The sequence below is a fragment of the Acanthaster planci genome, linkage group LG01 (assembly GCF_054643075.1).
Source record: "Acanthaster planci isolate LZ-2023a linkage group LG01, COTS_SCS, whole genome shotgun sequence".
In the NCBI taxonomy this organism is placed as follows: Eukaryota; Metazoa; Echinodermata; class Asteroidea; order Valvatida; family Acanthasteridae; genus Acanthaster; species Acanthaster planci.
Window position 1 is genome coordinate 25,943,866 of NC_141777.1, and position 21,496 is coordinate 25,965,361.

Consider the following 21,496-nt stretch of genomic DNA (forward strand, 5'->3'; position numbering starts at 1 on the left):
TTCTTTACTGACACTCTGTCCAGTTTCACCAGGATGCCAAATTGAGTGATGCGTCCAAAGAAATAAATGGCCTGGAGACTCCTTTTGTGGGATGCAGTCTTCTTGTTGACAAATGCTGAGAATCGGTTACGCTTGACAGCAGTTGTTACACATTGTTGGCTGCGGCGATTAGTGCAAATGTCATAGCAACCAGGAGCATGGCAGGTGGCAGTGAATGGAATTGGCATGTAATTGTGTTGATATGTAACAGTGTAGTACCAAAGCCTTTACAGATTGGATTTGGAACTCCACCTATGTACTCAGTATAGATGGTGACGCGGGTCTGTTACCAAGGGGGCCCAAGGGGACTGCCCCCCACCCCATGGGAAGCTGCCCCTCCCGTCAGTAAAAGCATAAGCATGAAAAATATTGTGTTCCTGTGATGTGGCCCCCCCCCAGCTGATACTGTGGCCCTCCGTAATGCCTGAAGCAGGCGACGATGTTGCAGTGACAGATCCAGGTTGTTAAAATACAGGAAGCAAAGGACCATGTCCTCATCTTTTTCTTTGTATTCCTGTATTTTAATGAGTGAAACTCTTTCTTTGCATTTGGAGTTTGGAACAGCCTTGTGGCAGTAAAAAAGAGGGGGGGGTTAGAGTTAAGTCAGTTAATCCTTAGCCTCATTTGTCTTCTGTGGAGTGTGTTATGCTGACATTTAAGTTCATTTGACATCGTGTGTATTGCCAGGACTTGGGTAGAAAGACAATTTGACTGGCAGGTTCTATTGAAATCAGTGTAAATAGACAGAGGTGCAAGCATGAACTAGGCTGGACTGATGAGGGCAGTCTTTACTTTTAGCAGTGGCAGTGCATACGTGTGCTCATGTGTAGGCCGAGCATACATGTGTTTCATATAATATCTAATATGTCTTCTGAGTTGTCAAGCTTCCTTTGTCTCATTGGCTTTGTCTCAGTTGTGCTATCTGCATGGACAAGAAATTTCTGAACTGATCTTAAGAGTCACAGCTAGTTATTTGGGGGAAGTGATGAAGAGAAACATTTTGCTGTGTTACAGTAAGGAACTCTGCTTAAGTAGGAAAGCAGATTCAGAATGTTCAAATTGCCTTTGTAAATATTTGGTACCCTCTATCCCTCTTGTTACCGCCACCAAACTTTTTGCTCTTTCTCAAGACTCTCAGCATCTCAACTCAGCATCTCTCCTTATTTCCTCTCATTTTTGCCCAGGGAGGACAAGTCAAGTGTGGCAAGTCAAGCCCAGGAGTAAACCATAACTTCAATTCAACAAGAAGCAACTGCAAATTGAATGAAAAGACTCCTGAAAAATCTCTATCGGGGCTTCAGCGCTTGGGAGGAAAAACTTGGATACTCTCAAAATGATTTTTAAAACAAACCGTGGCTGTGGATGTAAAACTGAAATGTAGGAATGTTTCTATGTAGAAATGTTTCTATGCTATTTTATACAGTATTAAACTTGGAAATTAGTTGCTACCAGTAATTTTAAGAGAACTGTTTGGTAACAAACCCCTGCAATGAAAGTACAGTCGTGTACATATATGTTTCAAATGCATAGCCACTTTTTTATGGAGTCTCAGTTAAGGCCGCTTAAAAAAAAAGTTTAGCATTAGTCATATTTGCAAAAAACGAGGAGGTAGGAGATTTTTTTTTTTTAAATACTTTGGTATGCATGGATTGCATGCTGATCTGGACTGCCGCAACTACGGAACGAAAGTGTCATGTTCACTTCAGACTCGTGCACAGAAGGGCACATGACAATGTGTGTGCACTAGGATTGCATGTTGTGCACAATCCTGTGTGGACATTGTAGAAACTACAGGGGACGGCTAAGGACATGGGAAAGACAACTTTTAAAGAAAAACAATAACAAAAAAACCACACGGCAAGATTTTTTCAGAGGTGGGAGTTGATGCTAAACTAATTATTTTTTATGTGGCCTAATTTGGGACTGGTATTTTTATGTGTTGACTCATTGAAAGACCATTGTGTCTTTGAAGTGTTGAAAGTATTCGAAAGGGTGTTGTGTATCAATTGTGCTATTTTATGTCTGGATCTCAGATAAATATAGAAAAACATTGCTCTGTTCATTAAATAACATTTGGGGGGTTTACTTATTTAAAAACTAACTGTAAACAAAAAATAAGAAATATTTATTTTTGAAAAATTTCTAAGCATGAAACTCGAACTCAAAAAAGAAAAAAAGAGGAAATATCCACCCCTAATTAGGCCAATGTGGTAGCTGTTCAGTATTTTGCAGGAAAATTAAAATACATAAAGAATTGTTGGCAGTTTTTCAATTAAGTTGCACATAACCAATGAGGGAATTAGTAAGATTAAAGGATAAACCTGATGCCCTAGATGATGATGATGGATTTTCCTTGAAGCGATTGGGATATTGCAGGAATTTTGTTACTGTTACCCCAAACTTTGTGAAAGATTTCCCATTCGATTCAATTACATTATTTCCTCCTTGTGGCAAAATACAGGTACAGGTACTAACAATGTACATGTATGAGATAACTAGGCCACTAAAGGTGGCAAAACCTTAACTAGGCTACTAAAGGTGGCAAAACCTTAAAAGCAAAGCTCGTGTCAGGCATGCCATTACAAGAAACAAACAAGACAATACAAAACAAACAAGAAAATACAAACAAGGAAAACATTACATATATACAAACTGAGTATCAAAAGTAATGATGAATGGAAGGACTGTGGTAGGGGGTTATGTATACTTAATCGCATATCAAACTAGGGCCTTAGAGACTAGGACCCTAGAGACTAGGACCCTAGAGACTAGGACCGTGCCCTAGAGACTAGGACACATGAAATCTATTGCACAAGATAAAATATGAGTTTCTGCTGGGAACTGTAATAAGACCGTCATCATCTGCGAGAAATCAGAAGGCTATTCCACAGTTTAGGTCCGGAATATTTGATATTGTGTTGAAAAGTAGCTGTTCTATATTGAGGTATATGAATATGTAGGTCAGCGGACGCACGAGTATTGTAGCTATGTAAGTTACAGTTTAGTGTAAACATATCTGAGTGTGTAAACGCCTTCAATCGTGGACCTATAACAATAGGGGACAATAGGGTCCACGGTTACCGAAGAGTCCACGGTTGGAAAACGTGTACAAAACATATGGGAGGTCTTCCGAAAAAGTTAAAGTATGAACAAAAGAGGAACAATAGGGAGTCTACGATCGAAGGCGTTTACACACTTGGGTGAGTTGGTACTGGGAAGTAAATTGTTAAAAACTGATAAATAGATTATGCTGGATATTATTCCAATTTGTGATGCTTAAGTATGCACATTTCCATAGCTTAAATGGCTTCTTGGGCCGATACCATCCATGGTCTGGTCATTTGCCTACCATGTGCTTTGCTGAAATATTTGCTCTGACAAAAGATGATGGGTAATGTAAGTCATAGTATACTGGCCAGACAAAAAGTCTCTAAAAGTGACCCTTAGTGTAAAAAGATTCCCCACAAAGTTATATAGCACTTGTAAAAAACATAGTGTGTGAATTTAGTCTTTGTATTGGAGTAGATTCATTCATGTAATTGTCAAATTTATATTTCACCTTTCAAAAAGAATTGATTATATTCAGCCAATGCACATCTGGATCATACCTTTAAAACAATTGTCACAACATCACTGCCATTTAGTTTAGCATGGTGAATGCATTCACAGATGAATGAAAAATACATCGGCACCAGGATTGTTGGCTGTATTTTTTACGTTGCATTAGACATATTAGACTCTGTGGTACGCTGACGCGGCAGCAGGCGACCAGGCCCGGCCACGGCAGGCAGCGTTCCCACGCTCCATTTCCATCAGATAACTCGGTCCGGCACCTCTCTCCTCTCTTGCTGTCGGTGGCATACCGCAAAGCTAGCGTAATGGGAGAGCATGCCAGCAATGCGACTCACTCTTCTCTTCATCTTGAACCAACACCCCCCCCTTCCTCTCAGTGGAGCCCGGGACCACTGTAGACATGTTCCTCCTAGTCCCCCGAGTGTTCTTAAAACGCAAAGTTATTCTTGGCATTCTGAGTCCCCCCCCTCACCAAATCATTGCCAAGCCAAAATCGACACTAAAACAGTCAGTGACCTCTCTTTAAGAGAGGGTGCAATATTTTTACTCTTTCTCTTCAAGCAGCTGATTTTTATTTTTCGTGTTCCCAGATTTTTTTTAAGAGAAGGGACATTTTTAAGAATAAAAATCTTAGAGTGCATGTCATAATTTTATTTTGCAAGTATTGTATGCATGACTTATGTCAATTTTCATTATATTTGTAATAGATATTCAAGTAAGGAATGTGTATGTTAATCATTAAGAATGCTTAAGAAGTAACTTCGATTTCAAAGCAAAAGAAACAGTATACCACTGGCAATAGGGACAGACTGTAACTCAAAGATACAAGTACATATCTCTGAAGTGGTTTATTCCGATAAATAAACACGGGACTACAAATACATTGAGACGAAATTGAAATTTTGAGAATTAGAGCTTCTGCAATTTAGCATTTTTCGTAACAATGCATGGGAACATTTCTTTTGTACACGGAAATTATTCCATGTACAGCAGTTATACAGCCAGCAGAGGCTCAACTGAGACCTAAAAGGGCTTGGGCACCAGACCTGTCACATGCACAAAATCAAAATCATTGATACCGTGCACAATATGGGGCCGATGGGTACCTCCCCCCACATGTCCAATCCCTATACACACTCTAGACTATTGTTACCTAACACATCCCCCTAGAAGTGTCTAAAGAATTCCTGAGATTCTGATCAAACAATGACCAACACAAAGGCGGGGGGGGGGGGAATTCTCTCCGCCCCATATCTTGCTTCACATGTTTCAAGTGGAAACAGAACGGGTGATATCAAGAGGAGTGTTGACGTTTTAGTCCCTTTTCCTCTGAACGATTAGACCGAATTTATCGACTTTTCTTCATCCAAACAAGATGGTCTTAATTCATGTCCCTGAGGTGACAGCTGTCCATTGTACAGTTCAGTGGTTTGAGTTAACCACAACTCAGGTTCAAACGAATTGTCGGGCTGAAGTTGTAGGGATATTTATCAGGGCAGGTTAAATTTGTATCTTTCCTGAGCCTTCCAAGGACTCCCCAAGGACAGATTGCCCTAATTCTCTCGTGTTACAGGATTTTACACAACCCAACATTGATGCTTTAAAAAAAAATATTTTTTCAAGGACGATTGCCAAGCCTACAAAAGCCCATATCCGAGTCTTAAGTAGGTTGGTGGATGCAGTCGCACTGTTTTTAATCAGTAAAAATAAAACTCCTATTTCAAGAGTTCTGCACACGTGCCCATGTCATATACAATTTTGCCGTTGTTAATTCTTTGATAACTTCTCACATGATACATGGAAAATGATAAACAAATATTAAAGATACATGGACGAAGCCCACAAGCCATGTAAACATATGCAAAGATACGATTAAGAAAACGAAAAGAAAACCTAAACACAAGCTGATTCCATATTTATGCATACCCCATGTTACGTTGTTATCAGAGACTAAAGACATGGCATTCAAAACATATCAAGCTTGTTCACAGTTTCTGCACACACTGGACAAAGTAAGTAAGGAAACATTCGTGCCCTCTGTGGCTTGACAGCTACTGTAATGAAGGACACCATTCCAATACATTAGAATCCCCCTTGTACTTTTCCAAGTTTTATTTGGCCATGTCTGAATAACTTGGTTACGGCTAGTAATAGAAATAATACATTCAGAGTAGTAAAATTTTCACTTAGCTTGGTAGCGTTATTTAACTGCATGTACAGTGTACCTGCTTTCAACTCGCCAATGGCCGATTGCCCAAGCATGTTACTCAAGGCACACATCTGCATACACATTAGGACGCCCCCTAATCATGGCACACACATTGCAAGGTTGTAATGAAGACCCCTTAATATCATCAGAAGACTGACACAAGACCTCCAGGCTCAATGAGCCAGTTCGTAATTTCAAAAAAGCAAGGTCGTTCGGGAACAAAGCACGTGTGTGAGTTTGCACTGGGCCGCACTAACAAGGCAGACCTTGCGTGCACGTCCAAATGCGCATGTATAGAAGGGCTTGTGGGATACTGGAACAATGGAAAGTACCCCATAGGGTACTTGTGGGGTACTGAGACGGTACCCGACAAGGATTTCACGAAATAAATATTTCAAATTTACTCAAAAAGGAGGAATTTTCAAGTGTCTGTCGCAAAATGAAGTATTTTAAATAAGGGATGTTCAGTCGAATTTCCAAAGTAGGAAGTGAATCTGGTTCAAATGGGAGTGATTTGAAAATTTTTGCCTGTTGTCTGGGAGTTTTGTACACGAGAACAAAGGAAATACCCCACAAGTATAGCTGTGTAAGGTTGTGTGACCTCGGACGTGCTTCATTTTTTTGGCATGCGCTGTTGGGACAACCAACTGACTCATTCAAGTCACAAGCTAATGAGGCATTCCTTTGTCATTGTACACCTTGTTACTTATGGACAGTCTTGAGATGGTTTCAGCTTCGACACCGATGCATCTTGTCAGCTACTGTTCATAGGTGTCAAGGGGCAGTCATATTGTCGAATGGCTAACAGAACGGGCCTTGCTAATTTATGGCAAATGTGTATTTTTTAGCACTGGTCCAGTAGAAGTAAGAATAGTAGTAAAGAACACCCAGAGGGGAATAAATATGTGCTTTGCTGGTCTTAAACATGCGTTTCATACAGGCTCAGGAAATTGGACGCAACTACCTCACCATTATCCGCGTTCAGTCTCCTCAGCCGGTCTTAAGCGTTAATTTAACCACATGCTACCGGGTGCTTTTAAAAATGCAATGCGATTTTCAAGGTTTTCAGTTTCCAAAAATCTTCACAAAGTCATCATTTCATTTAATGGACATTTACAACCACATGAATGTCTCTTTGGTGGCTACTCTAAGCTGACAGGTAACCTTCATTGACTCCAGGCCTTCAGCCAGGCCTACCGCCCTGTAAAGAGAGCCCAGAATTGTGAGGTGTTGCGTATTTTCCTTTGTGCCCAGGGAATGTGAGTGGCATCTTTTCCAACGTGGCTGGATTAGCATGCAGCAGTGCCATGTCACTCATCAATGGGGCCCTGGAGCACATTTGTCTGTGATGCTAATCCCCAGGCGCCCTATGCCCAAAACAGTAATATACTGTTTAAAAACAGTGATGGATTACCTTCCAAAAATGCAAGCTGAAAAATGATGGCAATTCCCAGAAGCAGGTCTTTTGTGCCGAGTACGGTCTTTTGTTACACGGACCAGCTCTTTTGTCCCATTTCGGGCACCACGGCTCTGTGTATAAACCCATGGTGCTCGAAACGGGGTTCCCCGGCAGCAAGCGGTTAAGACCAGCCAAGCACATATTTATTACCATTCATAAATACCTTTCCAGTCAGAAAGTCAAAAGAAGTCAATGTGTGATGGATTTCCAACGATTTTGTAACAGAATTTTACTTTCATTTTGCCGAACATCCCTGTCCATTTTATGGTATATCCCTTGTGCAAGTTGTCCAAACGAATCTCCTAATATGGACTCGGCACCCGCACGGCAAGCCGTGTGCACACAGACACTAGACCAATCAAAATCAATTAAACTCCTCATATCCAGGCATCAGTGTGCAATTTACGCAGCAAGCATTATCACTTCTCAGTGGGCATTATCAAATATTAGTACACGGTCAATGTACACAATGTTGAATAGGGAGACTGTGTTAGGCATTTATGAATTGTAATTTGAGGTAACAATGCTCACCGTCAGTAGGTGGAAAGGGTGATGTGCACATATAGATTATACGAGTTTCTTCATGAACATCACTGGCTAGTGTAAGACAATGTGCAGGACTCCCACAGCATAGAGGTAATTTACAAAGTTGTCCCGCTGACCACAGTATGTGACTACAGAATAAAACATCCCCTCCCACACCCCTTGATGCAGCATTTACCAAAACCTGCATTTCTACCTTCCCCTCAGCCTCTGTGTCCAACTGCCTGCCAAACTGCTCGCTTTGGCAGAACCCTCTGTTGCCTGCTGCACTGCCCTCTCTTGTTCTGCCTGTACCAACCAAAATACACAATAAGAAGTATTTACATATATGCATGTACTTCATTTTTTTTTCACAAACTGAAAATGCTGCTACACTGTACATGAATCATCACTGACTGACAAAACTAATAGGGCTGTGCCGAATATCCGAATATCTGATCGATTATTGAACATTCGAATATTGTCACAAGACAGTCAGAGGACACATGTGGCAGGATGAACAGAGGCAAAGGAGTGCTTTTATCAGAGGTCATCTGAACAGAATTTGACTTGGCTAAAGACGGGAGTGACTTGTGAGGACTTTGATGTACCGGTCTACATCACCAGTGCCGACCAAAGAGCCAGTGCTTTAGGTGAGCCCTTATGTGCTAGCCCCAAGTCTAGTGAAATTACATGTACATGGTCACAAAGTAGGAATGAAGCTTTGACACTAAAACTTTGTTGACAGGGTACCAGGGGTTTGACACATTGAAAGAGTTGCAAGAGGACTGAGACTTCAACTTGAGTGCCAGTCATTTTCTGAGTCCGCAAGTTACCGATACCTCAACTGTAAAGAGGGACAGCACAGATAAAGGCTTAAGCACAAGGCCTATTTGGAGTTTGAATGCGGGCGTTTTACATACATGAAGATATGCAATATTGAGAGAACTATAAAAAAGGACACGGGATTGAACTTGAATCTAAGTCATTCCCAGGGTCCATTATGCAAATATATGGACACTTCCAGCATGTTTTAGTCCAATATCTACACTTCCTTCTTATAATCAAAACCCAATGTAGTCTGACCGTACAGTTGAAGTTCTCAGGCTGAATTTCACAGTACCATATTGCACTATAGCATGCCTGTTAGACATGGAAACAGTCTCGACACCAATACTACAAATGACAACTTCTCAGCCCGAAATCGAAAAACAGTGATTTTTTTTTGCACTTCACAAAAAGAACGAAGTATAACGACCTATTTTTCGTAACCTTTCTTGCTTATTAATAACCTCTTACAGGAATTCCAGGTGCTTGAGAAGTGACTTATTTCTCGCAAAGAGGATCACAAATAACAAATTAAACAGCTGTGGTTGGGGAAACAGCTGTGAGACAGGGCTGAACTGGAAACCGATAAATCCTCATCAGCTTGAGCTGCTTTTAACAAACCCTAAAATAAACCTGGACAAAGAGAACGAGATGGGGGAACAAAAACATGTTTAACAAATGCATTCAACACACTCCAGGACAACTCCAACTGATCGGGAGTCCCTGAAAGATGAGACAAGAATGAAATACAACGTTGGGTCAGCAATTATGTACAGACAAGCCATTACTACCGGAGGGGGAAGGTATCTCACACAACAGATGCCATCATTATCAGCTGTTGGATGGCCGTGATTTATGTTGCCTCCCCAAAATTACTAGGCCGTATAACTGCCTGGGACTGACGTCAGGACTACCCACCTAAACTGCGACACACATCAAAGGCAGGGCACTAGTCATCTGTGCCTCACCTGTGCCCAGAGTGAGAATATTTTTATGGGTGAATAGTTGAACTAGTTAAAGATGCTGCCTCATCCCTGGCAAGTTATTCTCAAGTCATTTCTACAAATGACTAGTTTTCCATCAAAGCCAATTTGTCTCCTGACTCATAGAACATTTACAAACTATTCTTTGACTGATTTCAGACAACCTGATCACAAGCAGCGGCTTTAAGCTTGATACACGTTGCTAGCTTTGAAGAGTGCAGTTGTAATGGGTGGAAAAAACAAGAAACAGTATTCCTGAGGTCAATCAGAGCAGACCACGGTCATTTTCTGGTCCAGTATTACTGAGGTAGCTACATTCAGCCAGCAGTGTCTTTCAAGGTTTCTCTAACGTAAAGGTTTCCTTTAAATAAGAAGACTATGGCCAAGAATTTCCTGTCAAAAACTGAATCAGAAAGTCAATCAGAAATTCAATCAGAATTGAATCTGAAACCTTTTTGGCAGTTTCTTGAATTCCTAGGTGCTAGGGGTACATTTGGAAGGGAATGATCTTAATGCAAGCCCTGTTGAACTATGTACAACCACATTATTGTCACTGAGACTGCTCAGAAAGGCTAGACACACTGCATTGTAAGAACAGATGGATCCAGTAATGACTGTAAGCACATCAATCAGGGGTAACAACGTCAGGCAATCCTTCAGTCAAAAGTGCTCGCTGAATGCTCCATAAATGCCGCAGAATCACATTCACAGGACCAGTTGACAGTTAAACCAAACAAATCCAATCCTCCGAAGGGACAAGACATCAAGCATTCAAACTTTATCAACACTGGCAATGACATTAGAGACAAGCATTGGGTAGCTATCAAAGACAGCCTGAACTTGATCACAGTTAGGGGCATCATTTCCTATAAACTTCCCCCCCAACACAAGATGGAAATACCTCGGTGGATTGCTAGATTAACATCAATGTTCTGATGCCCTTACCATGCCATGCATCTGGCAATATAAAGCTGGATGGTGGAGGAAGGATATCCCGTGAAATAACAGACCACGGAAATGTCAAACTGTCCATTAAAGCACACAGGAGACCAGATGGCAAACAGTCAAAATGTCTCTGAATTATCTCATGGTCAGGAGGCTCTAGAATCAAAGACTGACTCCTTACAGGTATAGATCTGGCTAACACATACATGTAGCAGTCTTCCACCCTTCCGCCATCATTTCCTCTGACTTGTTTGTCAGTCCAATTCACCCAAACTTTCTCTTAATTTGTTTCTTTACTTAATTAAAGAGGAAGGATTATACACTTTCTTCAAGATCTTGCAGGATTAGAAAGATGATTGGAAATAAGAAAAGATAGGATCCTGAATAGTGTGAATGATTAAGTAATCTGAATGCTGGCAAATTGAAAAGTGATTTAGTTGAATCTGTGGATGACTAATGACGTCTATCTTAATTCTAGATGAATTCAGTGATTTTGAGTAGATTTAAACACTCACAGAAGCTAATAAGTATGTGATTTAAAGGTGTGTTTTCAAAACGGCTTAATTTAATAAAAAATAAATATTCCCAGGAAACTCCTTTTTGAAATTCAACTTGAAAAGAAAGTCTGCCAATGTTCCTTTAATAACGTGTGTATATCATTCCAAGGCAGATGTGACATCTTTATTAAACATTACATGCCGGCCTGACTACCAACATTGACACATGGGCACGTCTTGCGATGGAATGTCATCTCCATATATCAAAAGGAAATCTTTAACATCAGTAGAGAGAGAGCAAAAAAAAATTCTGTTCCTCAACGATCGTCATCGCCCATCTGGCAGCTGCGTCATCGAAACATTATACGAGACGGAAATGATGCCATGATTCATTGTGTGGTGTGTCGTCCAGTGACCCCTAGTGGAAAAGCTTGAAATCTCTGACAAGTCGGAATGAAAGGGGAGTTTGGGGGGAAAAAGAGGGAAAGGACCAGACCAGACAATATTCCTTTCATGAATGTGCGATGCAGTGACGATGAATTTTCAGGACAGTACTCGGAGGGGAGCTGAAATTGTCTCAAGGTTTGGAACAGAGTCTAGATTTCTCCATGCCACACAAATGCGAACCTAAATTAAACACTGTCACCCTACAGGCACGTCAAAGGGCAACCAAAAGTCAATCATGTGTCCCTGCCATCACAAGTCCATCACAAGCCATCCAGCCGAAGGCTTCCTTCAGGCATTTGGCTGGAGAAATTTCAGCTCAACACCGTGCCATCAGTCGCTTTGCATATTTTCAGATTGTGACCGGTAATCTGCTTTCCACTCTCTCTGATGCCCAAATACAGTGATTATACCAACACAAAGGGGCTGATTTTTTGGTTCAACGACACATCCACCTGGAAGGCAAGATCAGCGTAATTCATGCGCATTTCATAATTTGCAGTCACGAGCATCCATCACACGGCCACACAAGTTGGGCTACGTTATTTACAGTTACCAAATGATAACATCGACAGGTAATGCCAAGCAAGAATTCAGCATGCACTCAGGCGGGTAAGGCACCCGTGTGCACAATTTCTAGGGCTGTGATTGGACGGAAAGGACAAGCAGTAATCCCAGTAAATAACTTTCCCAAAGGCAAACAACTAGTCACAATTGACCAAGAGGAAAACCTCCCATATGAAATGATTTACAGAAGACAGTGTCCAGTGTGTTCCATATGTGACCTGCAAATCTCGGAATACGTTGCCAACTCAACTGTTACTTTCTGTGCAAGTAACAGTCATCTGTCAACAACTATGCATATGTGCCCACACAATAGCCCTCCTATTACACAATCAACATTCAATGGAAGAAATTAACCACATGGGCCATATTTAGGCAGCTCAGTAATCCGCTTTGAGTGGGAACAAAAGAGGGCATGTTTTTAAAAAGAAATTGACAGTCCTTTGGTACGAACTCACTGCATAGGCGTGCAAGTTTATGTGCGCTTGGCGTGGGCACGTGCAACGACTTTATCCTGGAATGTATGGTCTTCACGTGCATGCCGAACGGATGCAAGAATTCAGTTGGAAAGTTCTCGGTACCAGTCTGTCTTTCTTTTGCCGGTGAGGGTACACTTCAACTCAGTTTGGATAGGGAGTCAGATATGGCACAGCGGTTTTTATTTTGTCTTCAACCTCTGTGATCCAGGTTCAACTCCCCACCGACTCCGACATGGATTGGGTTTTCACTCCCTAGCAGATTCTGTGTTCTCTCTCTGGAATGCCATTCCAGGGATTTCCTCCCAACTCTAAGGCTGGAACTTTTTCTTCAATTTCTCTAAGTTTCCTAAGGCATTCAGACTACAGTACCTGCACATTTTTGAGGAAATCTTAATTCTCTCCTCTTTTTTTGCGACGACAAAGAATTGAAATAATATTATAAATATAAGAAAGTAAGGCATTCGCTTTTCCAACAGAATTCTTTCACCTAAGTATCACGTCTTTTGGCAACATGCAATGGTTGGATTTTTCTTTGGTGTGACGTTTGGATAAGTATATAAATATCTCCAATGCAATTACATCACACTGCATATAAGGAATGAGGAATGGACAATCCACCAAGCTGTCGGATAATCTAAGCAACATTTTCACCATGTACTTGGAAGTGCTAAAGTGGAAAACTTTTCAGGCATGTGACTGGTGGTGCATTGTAACTATAGCTTGCTCTTGTGAGGACACTCATTGAGAGTGGGGACGACAAAGTGGGACCGGCAGAAAGACAGCAAGATTTTAAGCGCTTGATTATTCATTTCTAAATAGTGGCAAATTCTTGTGGACCATTTAGGGAAGGGCCGAAGTAATTTCTCTGCCTGGAGCCCCGACTCCTTAATCTAAAATGTCTCATCTTAGTGATGAGCACAGACTCACACAGGTTCTCCCATTTTTTCCCTCAGCAGTGTGAGCAACGTCATATCAAAATGTGATGTACCGAGAGTTCCAGTGACAAACTTTTACAATACAGCAGATTAATCTTGCCTGGCAAAAGTTGGCATTAGACAATCGAAACAGATTTTTGCAAACCTAATTTACATTGTCAATGTAGAAACCAACCTTTTGTTGGAATGTACCAATGCGACACAACTTACATTTTTGGGAGGCCGTAAGGAAGGTGTAGCTAGTTGGAGCAACTACTAACACGATGCTACAGAGAAAAATCCTACCTGTAGTCTGGCTTGGTTTGCCTTGAACGTCCCCAGGGGATCGTCAAACTGCTTGTAGTGCTCCAACACTGGTCTGACATCCTCCACCCCACTAGCGGCTATCGCTGACCAGAGAAAAATATGACAAAGATGAGCAAGACACTACTCAACCAAGTTACCTGTGACCCACCATCCAAACCCGGCAGCAGCGACCATTTTGATTGCGATATTTTTTGCGTTTTGGAAGGTGGAGCCCACTCCTCTCCAGTTTGAAACAGCTAGCCACACCAGCCCCAGCAAGCTTAGTGGTAGAAGGGTTTTCATATGGTGTCTACTCAAGTGACGCAAGAGGTCATGTGTTCAATTCCCATCCATATCAAATTGTGATGTGTCCTCTCACAAATGTTCGGATCACAGCACCAAGCACTCAGAGCTCATAACATGAATGATGGTGAAAATCAATACAGCACATCATGCTCAGTTCTTTTCAACCACTCCTTTTCACAAGGGTAAGAATCAAAAACCAAAGAGGTGAATTTTCTCAGGAGGATGTTAAGTGTTTTGGAGCCTTCTTTCTCAAATGACAAGCCCTAGCTTCTTCTTTTTTTCTCGCATGACAGTTTGGGTGGCATCAAGCCAACACGATTCCTTACTTCTGAGAAAATCTGCCAAATCCACCAACACTCTGTCATCATCGTTCCCTTCCCACTTCTTGAGGCCAAAGGCGTTTTGTGGCTGTAGCAAATAGGACTTGGCGTTCCAGTCCACAAAGATGACCTTTGACATGTCCCTGTTGAGGCACGACAGGTCCTGAAATAAAGAAGGCAACATCCACAGTGTCAGGCTTTACTCTTAAGAACAACAAAGGGAGAAATTCAGATATCAACATCTTCTACTATGTACAGACTATGTACATCTGCTCCAAGCGTGAACAAGAGAGGGCGTGTTTTTACATAGCAACAAAAGCCCTTTTGTTGGAACTCATAGCTTACGTGCACTGGCTCACGCGCACTTGGAGCAGGACGCACTAAGCATGTGCAAGCAATTTCAATGTATGGTCTTCCCATGTGCACCAGGCGCGATGCACTCTGCACCACTATAGGCTCCATGCAAGTGAGGCAGAGTGCACAACCGATTTTCCATTGAATGTGCACAAATCCACTGCACCTTGGAGAGGAACACCCTGAAAGGGGTGCATGACGAAAACAGAACAGAAAGTTTAAGTATGAAAATAGGGGAACATCGCCTTAACCTGTAGTTGTGTGGACTACACACGTGTTGGAACATAGATGTTGTGGGAACCTAAAACATTATGGGGACAAATGTTTGTCTCCACTACTCAGTCTCGGCTTTCCAAACAAAAGATACTGTCCCCTTGATGAGGTAATGGCACCAGAATATGCCATCATAAACTGACTCTAGAGCATCTGTGTATAAAAAGGATTTATATCTGACCACAAGAGGGCTCCATTTCCCTCAAGCAGCCAGACAAGACAGGTCTGATGCTGTATTGCAGAATAGAGCTTGAATATTCAGACGCCAATCTCAACTTCCTGACCACTCTAAGTTGTGGCTGTGCAGAAAACTGACTCCACAGTAACCCGTCACTGGGCAGGTAAAACCTATGGCTCATTCCCTGCACTTAAATCTGGACACGCTGAAATTCAACAACGGAATATGGTTCTGCTTTTCGATAGTACCCTCTGTTACTCATGGCCTACTTCCATCTTCAAGATGAAAATAGTTCGCGGTACCCACTGCTTCACCTGGATCGGACTGGCCAGCCAACCCAGGCAAGCTCGGTGGTCGAGTGGTTAAGATGTCTGCACTAGTAAGCAGGAGGTCGTGGGTTTGAGTCCCACCCGAGTTAGATTGTGAATTTTTTCGCAAGCTCTCAGAGAAGCACTTAGTATACAGTGTTTTTGTTTGGGTAAGGGCAAAACCTGTAATATGAACTTGTTCCCATCATCAATACAATCTAAACTCAGTCGTCTGCTGAGACTACCTTCAGAGTAGCATTTGTAAATTGCTCAAGAGCAAAACCGCTGTGCAGTCCTGCATCCATCAAACAAGGCAAAGTCTAGTGTTGAACTGTCCATTTGAATTTCAGTGAAATGATAAACAGTGAGCTGGAGTTGGCTGATAGGCAGTTTGTTTTTTCCTCCGAGCATGACTGACCTTAACATGGTGACCGTTCATGTATTTAGTGGCATCTCGAAACAGCCTGTACATGATGTAGCCGTTGGGGTCAAGGTTGTCAATCAGGGGATAGCCAGTCTGTAATGGAGGGAAAAGGGAAGCAAAACTAGTGAAGAGCTCAGTATTGTAGTCTGGTCCATTGGAAAGTCCCAGCACATCCATCACGAGCCAATCAGCCTCTCAGCCCTCGCACAAGTTATTCAAATGAGTGTCACAAAAGTATTTCCTTTAGCACTGTTCACCCTGATCTCTGTGACTGGGATTTGTGAGTCATCTTGTGATCGGTCTTGTGAATGGGCTTGTGGTGGACTCCTCAGAACACTGGAGAAAACAATTCTCATATTAGTCTTCTGGTGATAATTTACTCTTTTAATGTTGTATTATAAACACTTTCTACCTGACTGTCAGAACAGTACCACAGCATTACAGGCTGGTCAAACAACACACCCATAATGATACTAATGGAAAACCAAATTCTTTAGTTATATTCCGGTACTTACACCGTCAAATATCTGCTTTTACTCAAGAAGGTAGCAAATTTTCCTTTCAATTAGTAAATTACATGCTATCTGCATCAACTACATCAATCCTCTGATCAAGTAAGAATCCAATACAGCACAAGAGAAACTCAGTTTTCAGCTCAAAATTCAACTTCTCATGCCATGAGTGCCATGAGTTTGATGTGGCATGATTTGGCCTTTTTCGGTGGCTATCTCTTGCACTTACAAATCCTTGCTCAGAGGTGTAGATGACGATTTCAAATAGAGGTGGTCCAACCTGCTGAAGAAAGTAGTCTACACCGGGACGTTTCTTGAATCGCCACCCATTGGAATACTGACAACAGACAAAATCATAAATCTTGCGTTTACACTTACAGACTAAAATCAAAATAAAATAATATTGCCGTTACTATTAAAATGGAGTCTGCATAAAGGACTTAAAAAATGTTTATTACTGGATGAAATCTCACAAGGCCAAACTTTCTTTCAACCCTCAAGAAGCCCCCAGTAGTCATAATCATAAGTACAATTTCTTTGGATACCAACTTTGGTATGTTTTAGTACATGTAGCTGTAACTAAGAATTTGTTCACTTGTTTCTCAGTAGCATATCTCATTGGCAACTTTAATTGAGCAAGAATTACCAGCAATGACATAGCACTCAAATACCCTAAACTAAAGAGAAATTAATAGACCGACTCTTAGCTATGACCATAAAATGTTTCCCACGTAACAAGGTCAAACAAGCTGGGGTAACATTAATATTTAATCATTCAGACACAGAGATTGTGCCCATCACTACAAAGGGGTCCTCCTTCACACAATCCCATAACAACACATTCACTTGGAGAGTTTTGAGATCAGGCAAGTCACACTAGACAAGTGTAAGGCCGCAACCAAAAGGCTGTGGCTAGAAACAACATGCACCCCTAAAGCAGCAACTGGCTTGGGGCTGAGCCATTAGCCATAAGTATGTGTGTGACTCCCAGCCATAGCCAGTTGATTTGGACATACATATAGCCATTGTTCTCACCGTCCACTCTGGATGCACTAGCACGTTGGTCATCTCTAGGACCAAGGTGTACGGTGGTTGGTAGTAGGGTTCCGTCAGGGGGTCTGGGAGAAGCTTCTGAGCCGACGGTTCCACTATCATCTAGGGATTGGTAACAGCATCAGGAATCATAACTTGGGAGTTGAACACTATCAAGCATTCCAATAAGAACATTTCTTTTAAATACAGCTGACTCACAGCACAGTGTGCCAGCAAAAAGTTCCCACAAAGAGGCCATTTTTCAAGATTGGGGTCAACAAAAGCGTGGCTGACTTGCAGCAATTTAGATTGGAGAAAATGTCAGTAGACAACTTGCGGAAATGTTTGATACACTTGGGCATTCCATGCCTCACAAAAATAAAAAAAATCTGGAACTAAATAGCCCTGACATGCAGAAACCTCTACCTTCTATGCAAGCAAACCACGCGAACAAGCTCTCTGTACATACCACAGCAGGTAAATAAAATTTGTTAACCATGTCCCACAATGCACTGCAAAAAATGGCTTCTCTGTGACCTCTAGAAGAACATGGACCTACAAATGAAAGGTGCACCCGATGTGATTTTTGTAACATGTAATTTTGTGTGAGGGGATGTTATTTCCTCACTGGTTAATGTGTCCTTCAATGACCTGCACTTTCCAACACTGTATACTCAGTGCTGTCTCAGTCAAAAATTTGATTTCTACTTACAAGAAAATATTGCAGCGGAAAGTGTACGAACTTTCGTAACTTTTGTTGTGCGTAATAATGAGGACTAGTGTAGTGTGTACATGTCCTGTGACGTATACAGGATGGGCGGAGCGTAGCACTCTGTGTAGGTAGTAAGCTCTTTCGTTTGCGTGTGCAAGGTGAGCGCTTAAGTGGGCGGAGCTTGCTCTTTGTTAAGATCCTGCCAGTTCAGCGAAGCTGTGTAGACGTGAGTTCTTGGTGCTATCGCTGTAGCATGTGCTGCTATAGGGTGTAGTGTACACTGCTATATGCTAGGTGCGGGCAGATTGTCTCCGTGAAGCATTACACAGGTTGTACGGTCCAGCCGTTCACTTGCGGGTGTATTAAAGTAGATTTGGGCTGGGCCAACTGTGCCGTGGTGCTTAGTGTATGCGGGCCGTATCGCTATAGTGACACTGGGCTATGTAATGCGATTTTGTTTAGGCAGTGCGACTCTGACATGTGCAGTGCTACTTGGGTCCAACGTTGGTAATTGGTCTCACGTTTGGCAATGTTGGACGTGCATTGCAGATAGCGTTCATGCGATGCGACATTGTTTTGTGCGTTGCATATAGGAGTTGCACGAGGCGACATTAGTCAGTGCGTTGCTGATTGGCGTGACACAGTGAGATATTAGCTATGTATTGCTAATAGCCTCTCCTCAAGACCACGCAAAGCAATAGAGGTTGTAATAAAGCTTACCCAATACGAATTATCCCTAATAACTTAATCAATTAGTTATTTGTTGAATGTCTGAATAAATCACACTGTTGTTGAGGTTACTAGCAGTCTAATTGTCAGGTATCCTTGTTGTATAATCAGCAGTATATTTCCACCAAAACGAATCTGCTCCCTTTGCCTTTAAGTCGCTTTGAGTGATCTCTGGACAGAGGAGGAACCCGAGTTTAGGCTGGAGTCGAGACCCCAACCAGTTTCAGACTTGATCCTCAAACTTAGGTTAGGCCCAGGGAAACAAAACAATGCCACAATATCACCAATGCTACATTGCATTTTAACCACTTCCTGCCGGGGACTCTGGTATCAGAGACGTATGGTTTATGCGGGTGGCCGGCGTCTCCGAACTCGGACAAAGGAAACAGGGCCCTGTAACAAAAGACCATACTCCGAATAAAAGACCAGGCTGCTAGGCATTATTGACATTTTTCACTCTCAAAAGTGGTGATAATCCAATCTTGTTTTGAAACCGTATACCAGGGTTTGGGGCATTGAGAGTGAGCGGATTACCACCGGGGACAAAAGCGCTCCACCACCGCAGCGATGAGCCGCACAGCACCGCTGCACGCTAATCTGGCTCCTAGTGAAAAGAGGTCAGCAGTGCACTGAGCCAGGTTCTTGAACAAAAGAGAGTTGTATAACACCGCACAATCTGGGCTCTGTTTACAAGGCTGCAGGCCTGGCTGAAATATTCGGGCGTCAATGTAGGGCACCTGTCAACTTAGAGTAGTGCCTAAAGATTACTTCGAGTGGCTATAAACGACCGTTCAGTGAAATGATGAATTTTTGAAGGATTTTGAAAACGGAAAAAATGATAGTCATGCCGGCCCAGCATCATCAACGTTGAAAAATGCCCCAGCATGAAGTGGTTAAAATGCATAGCCACCCCCCCCCCAAAAAAAACAAGAAAAATGCAAAGCATACTGTTCTATATTCCTTCATTTCTTTGAAAGCCCGTTGAATGTAAGCTACTAGAATGAACTGGTCCGAAAACTCATCTGGAATCTGGAGAGATTGTTGAAAAAAAAAGAAGTGAGGTTAATGACGAGAAAGAACGGATACAATATCAACAAGACTGACCAAGTGCATTCCATGGAGTTTCAGGTTCTCTGTCTAACAGTAGCATAAACAATGTGATGGTAAGCCATGTATACAATAATACTGTGGGAGTATCCACATGGCTTGTTCATCTTGAAGGGGCAAGGACATGTTCCCTTTCCAAAGAGTAAAAATGCCCATCGTACCACTTGAATGTTGTTGATCGACATAGAATATGAACACTAAAAGACACACTGAACCTGCCAGAAATTTTACAAGTAATGAATACACATGATTATCAAAGCAACGTGGGTGAGAATGTCAATTTGATTTTACACTTTTTGCATTGGTTATCAATCATTTAGCGTGCGGGCTTTCTCCTTACATTCTGATCTTGGTCACTTCCTTCTGCATAACAGTCATTTTCTCTGTGGTTGACAATGTAACTAATCCAACAACCTGCAAACTCCATCCGTTCTTACACATTTAAATGATTAGATTTAAGTGCTGTTTAAACATTGTTTATGCTTGACCAGAGACTTACTGCTTTTCCACGTTCATCTACTTTTGGTTGACCTGTAAAAGAACAACAAAACTGCCTTTATGAAGACATCAATTTGAATTTCCACTTAGGGTTTCAAAAATCCTTTCCACTTTCAGAAATATTTTTAAATGCCCGATTTTGTAAAACTGAAATGAAAATGAATGAAAACAGGGGATGGAACTTTGGGAGTCATAAATGTAAACATGTTAATTCCAAAGTACTGGGTAAGTTCTAATAATCTACAAAGATTTTAAGTCCAAAATTATTTTTAAAAACATTTGCAATAATTAACCATTACAGTTACTGATTACAATGAAACAAATTAACAGCTAAGGTTTAAGAATCTACGCTATACATAGTTGCTGCACTTTTGTACCATGTCATCCCAGCTCCAATGCAGGCCTATGATGAATGCATAGCATGTTCAGTGCCAGTGGGCTTCGCTGCACATGCTAGCTGCAACCATACTCCACGATGTATCTAAGCTGAAATTACTCACCAAGTTCATACAGTGTTAGGAGGGATGCCCCACCCAGCATAACACCGGTGATGCCCAGTGCCCATTTCTGGTAACGAGCGAATTTCTCCTTGCGTTCTTTCTTCCGCTGTTCGTCGTCTTGTTGCTTCTCCTTCACTTTATCTTCTGCCTGTTTCAACAGCACACTGAGCGGTAGGGTGCTCGCACCGCTCGGGCTGTCGTCAGACAGCGAATTCCTGCTCTGCTTCTGCTCAGCAAGCGAAAAAGTACAGGTCGAAAATTGCGAAGTTTGACATCTTCTGTGATGTTGTAAGTTTCTTTGGGGTCTGCCAGCCCATTTGTTGCTTAACAAATCACAATTGCGAGATTTTGAGGCCAAAATCCGCATTGCGTTTCGAAGTGCACATGTATGACTGAGCGCTGCCATATTGGAATTGTCCATTATTACAGAGGTAAAGTGTATTCTAAATACGGAAAAAATCGAGCCCTGTTGTAACTCCAT

The 21,496-nt window shown here is 41.9% G+C and overlaps 2 protein-coding genes across 7 annotated transcripts in view; one reads left to right on the forward strand and one right to left on the reverse strand.

The window, feature by feature from the left end:
* The window catches only part of LOC110975146 (constitutive coactivator of peroxisome proliferator-activated receptor gamma-like), a 28,874-nt gene extending 24,362 nt beyond the window's left edge, over window positions 1-4,512 (forward strand). For 4 of the 6 annotated variants that reach the window (XM_087136607.1, XM_087136592.1, XM_087136601.1 and 1 more), the window contains exon 5: window positions 1,224-4,512. In XM_087136607.1, the coding sequence (XP_086992733.1) occupies window positions 1,224-1,376 (153 nt within the window). In that variant the 3' untranslated portion in view covers window positions 1,377-4,512. The remainder of the gene's footprint in view (window positions 1-1,223) is intronic. The other 2 variants (XM_022227318.2, XM_087136616.1) reach the window with 2 other exon arrangements.
* On the reverse strand, window positions 4,436-21,446 carry LOC110975149 (mitochondrial import inner membrane translocase subunit TIM50-like). The gene is made up of 9 exons (XM_022227344.2): window positions 21,016-21,446; window positions 20,517-20,548; window positions 19,859-19,939; window positions 17,473-17,592; window positions 16,667-16,774; window positions 15,920-16,018; window positions 14,395-14,551; window positions 13,763-13,866; window positions 4,436-8,111 (listed from the first exon to the last, which is right to left on the reverse strand). Exons 1-9 carry the CDS (start codon window positions 21,434-21,436, stop codon window positions 8,016-8,018), a joined length of 1,218 nt encoding a protein of 405 aa, XP_022083036.2. The 5' UTR covers window positions 21,437-21,446; the 3' UTR covers window positions 4,436-8,015.
* Window positions 21,447-21,496: the final 50 nt, after the last annotated feature.